Source organism: Pterocles gutturalis, unplaced genomic scaffold (genome assembly GCF_000699245.1).
Source record: "Pterocles gutturalis isolate BGI_N339 unplaced genomic scaffold, ASM69924v1 scaffold37904, whole genome shotgun sequence".
Taxonomy (NCBI): Eukaryota; Metazoa; Chordata; class Aves; order Pterocliformes; family Pteroclidae; genus Pterocles; species Pterocles gutturalis.
Genome location: NW_010129499.1, coordinates 1,600 through 10,627, shown reverse-complemented (window position 1 = coordinate 10,627; position 9,028 = coordinate 1,600). Strand labels below are relative to the sequence as shown.

General features: G+C 36.0%; 1 protein-coding gene across 1 annotated transcript in view; it reads right to left on the bottom strand.

Moving 5' to 3' along the window:
* Positions 1–8,772, bottom strand: part of LOC104466519 (metastasis-associated protein MTA3-like) — a gene marked incomplete at both ends in the record, with an annotated part of 52,020 nt that extends 43,248 nt beyond the window's left edge. The window contains 3 exons of the mRNA XM_010079958.1: positions 711–835; positions 3,370–3,428; positions 8,698–8,772. Of these exons, the coding sequence (XP_010078260.1) occupies positions 711–835; positions 3,370–3,428; positions 8,698–8,772 (259 nt within the window). The remainder of the gene's footprint in view (positions 1–710; positions 836–3,369; positions 3,429–8,697) is intronic.
* Between the last annotated feature and the right edge of the window lie 256 nt (positions 8,773–9,028).

Sequence of the window (9,028 nt, the reverse complement as noted above, 5' to 3'; positions counted from 1 at the left end):
TAATTTAACTTTTTTTCTTTTCTTTTTGTCATATTTCACAAGAAAACTCTTCTTTAAAAATTTGATCTGGAAAACAACAAAGTATATAACTGTAACTTTCTATATGCAAAATATGAATTTAATTGGTGTTTAAGAGACAGGCAGCCATAGCAATACTAAGTGATGAACTCTCGTATGGTAGGCCTTTTCAATTCTTTCCATTTCTAGATTTTATTATATCTGCTCTCATATAAACTATGCTGAAGGCTGCTATTTCAAGAAGTCCAACAAACAGCATCAGAAACACACAAAATACTAGAAAAAAACCCAAAACCAACACACCCCATCCTTCCCCCAGTCCCCTCAACAACAACAGAGGAGGGGGGAAACAAAAAAAAACACCCCAAAAAACCTCAAAAACTTTGCAGCCTTACAGGAGAAAAAAAAAAAAAATCAATATAATATTCTGAAGGTAAAGGAATAACATATCAGTGCAATCATACTAATTTATCTTTCTGATTGTTAAAAAAACAAAGTGGATTTGAATATTGACATTTAATAAATATATTGAAGGCAGCTCTAACTTAATTTATTTCTGCCACACACGTCATTGAAAATATGCAATTTTAAGCATGCAAACAGAAGTACATATATTTATTTTTAGAAAACAGTGTATATTAAGGCTGGCCTAAACAATTACATTATTAAAAAATAATAATAAATTTACTTACTATAGCAGCTTTCACAAGCCCGACCTATTAGTGAGGCCTGTGCCTGATAAGAGGCTCCCATTGCTCCATTGACTGCAGCAGGTTTCCCATTGTTGATGGATATTTGATTGGGATTTGGTTTGTTGCTTTAAATAAATAATAAAAAAGGTGTTTTACTAACTAGTTGGTCAACATGAAAACAAACAATTTAATTGTGGAATTCTGATGTGTGGTGACAACATCTGTAAAATTTGCTCTAAACAACAAGGCTAATTTTATACTCCTCTGTAATGTCAGCACTGTAAGAAACTTGCTATCTAAAGAGCTGCTTTGATACTCAAATTTACAGATCTTTGTAAAATGCTCTCCCATCGTCCAAGCTATTTGGCAAGCTAGTAAAAGACCAAATCTCAGGGTCAAGCATTAACAAAAGCCTGACACAGCACAAAAATTAAGAAAGGGGTTCCAGTCAACAGATAAGGCTTTACAAGGTGTGGCAGACTTTGGGTGAAGTATAACGAGTAGTAACGCTGCCTGTAATACTACAAGGCTCTCCACCGTAGAAGAGGGTCTGCAGCTCCTGTCTCAAGCAGAAGTACATCTCTTCCCACCAACTGCATCAAATGTAAATGTCCCACAGCCCTGGCAAAGCCTGCCTATATAATATCAGGCTGTTCTGTTTGGATTCTGTCCTAAACTACTTTTTCTCTGAGAAGGTTGAAGAACTGGTTTTGGATTTTTCTTTTGTTATTATATTATTATTGTAATTATTTTACCTACTAATACTTGAGTGAATTAGGACTTTACAGGTCAGTTAATTCAGAGAGAATTAATACACTCCTCACTAGGTTAAGTACAATATTTCCAAAGCTCCAACTCTGTGGGTGTTAATTACCCCTTTGACAATACTCTCAATACAATGCATGGCTGGATATATTGATTCCTAAGACGATTATTCGTTACTTTAGGTAGGACTAAATGTATTGAAGAGTAGATAAAGTGACTAACTGAAGAAACCTGTGCTGTATCAAGTCTCTACTCCAAATGCCAGCAAGTCTGTCTCCTGCCTTTTCCTTTTTCACCATATCCAGTGAGAGACACTTTTACAATTTCCAGATACTCTTTATCAAGTACCTTGGGCTCAGCTACAAGAGAAGGGATGGAGAGCCGATTAAGTCTCACACATTATGATCTGTTGCTTAGTTACCTTCCAGAGAAGCAATGAATTAAAAGGGACTCTCTGGTATTGCAGAAAGAACCCTGCTTTTACAGGAAATACCTTATGATCAAGTTCAAAAGGTATTCAGGTCTGAGAATCAATTCTACTCAGATTTCAAGTAAGTCTTGAAATAGAGCGTTAGCAATCTTTGCCCACAAGTGCCCCAGACTGCACAGTTATCAAAGACTTGAGAAGTCTTACCAACCTCTTACCATCAACTATAGATTTTGTAAGAAAGACAGTAAGAAAGATAAACACAAAAATCCTAAATTTCACAACAGGTTTTCTTATCCAAACTAGTCTTTATTGTGAGCATACTGGCAAAAGTCCTGAATTGTCTACGTGGACCAAGGAAACTAAATTGAAAAAGGATTAAAGACTGAGCATCTTACAGTTCTCCCAAAGCAGTGACTTCCCCAACAGGGTTAGGGAACACTCATTCTAGAGTTTTCAGCTTTTTTTTAAAAGGCATCATTCATTAGAGACTAGAGCTTCAAAACTCACAATATTTCTTCAGAGATAAAAGACTGAATTTAATAGTCTGCTGTTTGTATATTAAATCTGTTTAAGAGAGAAAAGTCTGTATGAAATACAGAAATGAACCTCTATTGTATGCAATTTATACAAGTGATCAAAAAGACAACAGTGGATTTTCAAAGTATTTCATTTGGTATTCTAGTCTTCTGTTATACAAACACACATAACAATGGGAAATTCACATTTATGAAAACTGAATATACCCACAGAAAGCTTAAAAGAATGCCATCTGTAATCCTTTCTCTTCTCATAATCTTGAGGAAATTATGAATATGGAAGAGACAGATTTTTGTCTTGTTTCTGTAAACTACATGTTAACAAAAGCAGATGTAGCATCAAGTTTAAATCTAAAAAAACAGATTAAAACCCCTCAGAAGAAAACAGATTTAATAAGACCTGTTCAAAAATAAGGCTCTATGCTACCTTTAATTTACAGCCAGAATATCTCTTGTGTCTAGCTGAAGAACAGACTGTATCAGCAAGATGAAACTGTGATGGGAAAGTATCTGGTTTTATTTTATGTAACTACAGTAACAAGTGCTTCTATTCTGAAATATTGCATTTACATAAATATGTAGTGTGCTACAGGTATCTGGAAGCAAGTATTCCAGAAAAACTGCTTTTCAAATGACAGGGCCCTTCTTGCATGTGAGCAGTCCATGTAGCACTCAATCACCTTTCATAGAACTTCCCACCATTCCAGAACAGGCAGCTTACAGGTCAAAGACAATGGGCTGAGTTAAGTATGAAGGTTTCACTCATGAGAAGAGTTTGCAGCATTTTCTGATTATACCTCTGTATATTCTGTTTCTAGACAACAAATATTTAGAAAGTAACTAGTAAAAAGACAACTAAGAAAATATCAAAATGCACTGTTTCAATTTTACCTGTACATTATTAAAAAAATTACTTTGTTATACTCACTAGGTGGGGATGTATACTTGTTTCAATTTACTTTCTGCTTCAGCCGCTTTCAGTCGTTTCTAGTTGAAAAATTAACACATTAAAATACTTTACTGTATTCAAGTACAAGATTTCATAAAACTGCACAAAATCCATCTTCAAATTATTTCTATTTTGTGATTCCACAAGAGCCTCCAAAACAAGTCTAGAAATTTACAAGATTAAAACCATGAAAAACAAGTTCTCTATTTTTATTTGAATTTACAATTTGTTTGAAATTACAATTTTTTTTAATTTTTTTTAATTTTTTTTAATTGTTTGAAATTTACAATTTGTTTGAAATTACAGCATACTGTCCGCCCCAGTAAAAACTCACAGGCCTCACATGAGAGCAAAACTGTAAAAACAACTATTACAATTTACATCAATTACATCTACATAAACATGTATGACATTGTGGCTAACCCTCACTGCAGAGTAAGTAGAAAATAAATGAATGGTGAGTTCCTCATTAGTCATGTAACTCAATACTTCTTGTGGGCTCTGTCAAGCCTGAGGCTAGTATTTTATAAGCAGCCTAAGGAAGGGGAACAGTGAAGTCCACTGACTGTTGGAAATAACTAAACATCTACTTCCGTTAAATGCCATTAAAACTGTGGCTCAGGAACACAGCAGTAGCAGGACAGCTATGCTACTATCAAGAGAGTCTGTGAATTTACTAAATTATTACTTTCTTCATACTTGCAACAAACACAGAAAGCACTGCACTCAAGGTAGTAATACTAACTTCTAAAATGTTGATAAGTTTTAATTATTGCTATATGTTACACAAGTAACTAAGACAATATTTTTTCAGCAATAGCACAACAAAATACAGAGTTCAGATGTCTACTGGTTATTTGAAACACTTGTCTGTGTGTAAAAGATGAAGGGAAAAAAAATTATTCCCCTGCTCTTCCTGTACTCAAAACATTATTTCTGTTCACTTGAAGGGGGGAAAAAAAAAAAAAAAGAGAGAGAGAGAGAGAAAAGGAGTTGAAATTAGGTCAATTTTATCATAGAGGAAGGAGAAAGAAAGGGGGGGAGGGGACACTGACATCCAGCAATAATAAACAAACACTGCCTCCCTGTCTCTCAAGATTCCTCCTTTCTTTATCAGGTGTTTAAAACTCAGTCATCCACTTCTCCTACAACAGCCAGTTTTCTTCTCTGCTTTACTCCCATTTTCTGCTATCCAATCTTTGCAAGGCTCACAATCCAGGAAGATATTTCCCACCTTGAGAAAAGTATCATCAGACGACTCTGCTCTGAGAGTCTCTTGCCTGAGCCACGAGGCGAGTTAAGGGTTAATCGGCTTTACTGGTTGAGTAGCCCAAGTAGGGCTCCTCACATATGCCACTGCTCTTTTCCATTTCAGAAAGTTGCCCCTGTGCCACTCATTAGCATAACCCTCATTTACAAAAAGTGCATTTTTGACAAGCAATCTATGACAAATAGACTCCTAAGCAGTCCATGCCATCATGAATTACTTCCCATATGATATGAGAGCCTTTTCCCATTTATTTCCAAGATGGGCTAATTTTTTAACAGTTTTCTGCTGTTCACAGGAGCCTAGTTGTGTTCAGAGCTACAGAAGTGACTTCCACTGATCCATCTGGTGCAGCTGCAGTCTCCCGCCAGCAGTTACCCGGCTTGGCAACGCTGCACTGCCTTCAACAGGCCCGACAGTAGAAACACAAAGATGGTATGCTCTACCTGCTAAAGTCAGTTTTCACAAGAGGAAGGAGAAAGAGCAGCAGCAGAAGCATGCTCCAAGTCTTAGAAACTGATAGTTTTTAATCTGAGAACACTTCACAGCCCAGCAGAAGAGCCCTCCATGGTGAGCTCTTCCTGCTTAACAGCTTCAGGCCACAGGTTTTCCCCAACTGTCTTTCTCCTTTTCATATTGTACCCAACAATACAGAACTTGTTTTGAAGCTGTAAAAGTACATGAGACTGGAGTTCATCAGGTAACATGTGTTCCACAGAGGTTCATAACAAACTGGTCCCATTCTACAAAAAGAATGAAGAAATCTCATTGCACACCTGGCAAGATCGTCAGAACAAAAGAGAAAAACACAATAAAAGGAAAGAAATGAGAAAAGTAGCCTTGAAGCACTGTCAAAATGTAAAGGCACTCGCAGGAATCCGTATTAAGCCCTGATGGTAGTGTCAGTGAGAAGTGACTATACACATCAATTAAATTTTAGCATACTTTTAATACTGGCATGGGGGTTGTAAGAAATGCAATTTTAGCAATTGCTTTGCTCCTTTATTTACGGAAGTGAATGATATACTGCCTTGTACAAAATAATCACACAACGCCATTTCAGTATAAGCTATATTTTTATGCACTAAAACTATGGTTAACAGTGCTCTCTAATGCAACAGAAAATGTCACAGCTTGAATTCACACTGACCTATCAACTTTTAAGTACTGAGAGAGAAGAAAGGATACAAAAATCTACAAATAGTTGCAATTTCCGAGATCAAACCTCTGCCTGGTGAAATTCAGAGGATGAAAACCAGTAATCTGTAAAGGCTGGAAGTTTAAACTGAAAGCATTTAGACAAGAAACGAAGCACCAGTTTGTAACAATAAGGGTAATAAATCACTGGAGCAATTTAACAAAGAAATTCTGCTTCTCCTGGAAAAGAAATTTACATCTGATCTTAAACAGTAACTATTTCAAACAAGTCTTACAGACTGCGTTGTAGGGGAGGTTAAGCTACACTAACCCAGCTTTTTACCTGGGTTCAACTACTTCTTAATCAACTACCCTTGAAACTGAATGTTAGTTCTTTTTAAGAACTTCTGTTATGAATATCACATGACAAATTTTCCAAGAAATTACCATTTCCCTATGTTAGTATTGTTTTCAACAGCGGAAGTAAATAAATGGGGGGAAATGTAATATACTGTTGTAGTACAGTAATTTAGTTATTCTTACATATGTTCTCCCTTTTCTGTTGCAGCGTCTCAGTAGAAGTCTTTTTGCACTGAATCAGATTTTTAAGAACACCACAAATAATGAGAACACATTTCATTCAGTGGAATGAGCCACTTGGCCTTTCTCAAACACTGTATAATGTAGTGGCCAGGTAAAGTGTGTATCACCAAGAATTATTACCCAAGGCTTGAATTAACTTTGCTAGACAGGTTCAGCCCAGACTGAGAACTTTAACAAATCTATTTCCCTTCACCTTGACTTGAAGGGAACATGCTCTGAAGGCAAGGCGGCAGCACTATCTCCACTGCCATTAAATCACCATGGTTAGCTACAAAGCAAGAAGAGCATTTAGTAGCAATTACGACAATGAAACCTTCCTTATGCCTGACACAACGCAGCCAATTCACACAAAGAAATAAAGATAATTAAATAGCAAATTTACATATTAAATCACACTGATCTAGAATTCAGAGACTGTATTTTATGCATAACATTCAAGTACGTACATCGACCTTTTTGTCTTCCCATTCCCCCAAGCTGCCCTACCCCTCAAGCATGATATTTAGAGAGGAATGGCTCTGAAATTGTCATTTCTTATGTACCACATTTTCTCCCTGAAATGCCTTCAGTTATCACAGCTTGTTCTGGTGGGGAAAAACACCCCTACAGATAGAATTTTTACTGAACTGTATTATTTTTACCATTCCAGAACAAATTAAACAAGGGCAGGATGAAGTTCTGAGCTGTTATTACAAAGGATTAGAGAAATGTTAACCAGGATAGAAATGACGTATTTAGCCTACACTGTTTTTGCCATTGATGATCATACATGAGCTTGACAGAACATGTCTAAAGCATTAAACCTTGCAGCATATGGCCACGTTCTGGGTTAGGATGTTCTAAGTTTACTTAGTTACAAGTAGAACACAGGCATTTATAAGAGTATTCAAGTTGTAGACAACCATAAAGTCTACGTGTTTTTCATGTATGTAAAGTTAAAAACCTAATCCTGTAAAAGGCTACACAAACTCAACACACCATTGCACATTTTGATCATTGTACCAACAGAATCACAATGAAGCCCTAGAGAACTTTAGAAAGGGAGTCTCAGCTTTTTGCCAACAACTCCAGAGCCTGTATGCCAGAAAAATTTCACAGGAAACAAGCTCAGTCTCTGAGCAACCTAACAGTGTTGACAAAAGTCAATTTGCACTTCAATTTATCCTTGCTCCATGGCTTTCAGTATCAAGAAAATATTTTTATCTTATTCTTCAAGATCATCCATTGCCCAGTCCTTAAGAGCTAACAAACAGCATGGCAAATCTCTGCTGGCAATACCTTTCTAGGATGAAGATTAACAGTGCAAAAATTGTTAAAAGTTATATGACCGGCAACAAACCCAGAAAAACATGCCTTTATACACAGTATATTATTTTCTATATAGAACTAAAAGGTCCTAGCAATAATCCAAGACTCTACAATGTGGTAAAACTTTTCCCTTACTTTCCATAACCCTAACAAGATGATGCATAAATGCTTTCAAATAAATCAGAACAAACTGAAGCAATCATCCTTCTGACACACTAACAAAAACTGGAACAATTCCCAAGATCCATCTAACAATACAGCTGTAAACACTACAGCATAAAATTTATTTTCAATGTGCTGTACATAGCATTGCCACCAATTATGCAGCAAGTAAAGGAGCTACAAACTTAAATATTAAACCATAAATTAAAGTGGCGTTATTTTAAAATATTTTATATATCTAACACCAACACTGAAATTTTGCCTAAATCTGATTAAAATATCCCAGTGTTGGTACCCAATGTAATCTTAGCCTGTTTCTGCTCCAGAGCAACCCAAACAACTGAATACTTAATCAGAGGGATGAACACATCCACTGTGCACAAAACGTTCTTAATTTTGTTTCTAAATCCTGTAACGCCAAAGTAGTACCAGTAAAAGGTTTGTAACATTAGCAGCACTTTAACACGATGTATTTTTCCTTTTCCTTCAGTCCCATGCACAGCTTCACAGCCTAAAGCATTTGTTCTGCAGACCATTTCTTTCTTAACCCATACTGCAGTGAGAACCAGGAATCACATTGCTACAAACCAGAATACAACACAAATGGCTTGAAAAGCTCTTAAAAGCTATGTGATGTAGTACAGTAGGCATCAGAGGATTTGACAATGTACCCTGTGAATAGCACAAAACCACTGCCCTATAGCCTAAAATATTACCAAAGGCCTCCTACCATATTTCTTTTTAAGAATACAAAACAGATTTTTATGCCTTAAGAAGTTCATATTTTTTAAAAACATGGCAGACTGATTCATGCTGAAATATTAAATTACCTGCTGCACATATCTGTCTGTGGTTTTCCACATGTAATAATACTCAACGATGCTAGTCAGTGACTTCCAAGGGAGCTGAAAAACATTTGTTACAAATTAAAGCAGTTTTGAAATTTTAACATCCACATCTCATTAAACACATGTTAAAATCAAGTATAGTTGACACACAAATACTAAAATGTGAATGTAGTAAGATACCTACATTAAAGTCTGTATTATTATTAATAATACACCACCTTTCCTTACAGTCAACAAGGATGTAGAATTACAACAATACTACACATCCAAATCCAAATGTCATTTATTCCGTTTAAGCCATACGGCTGAACAA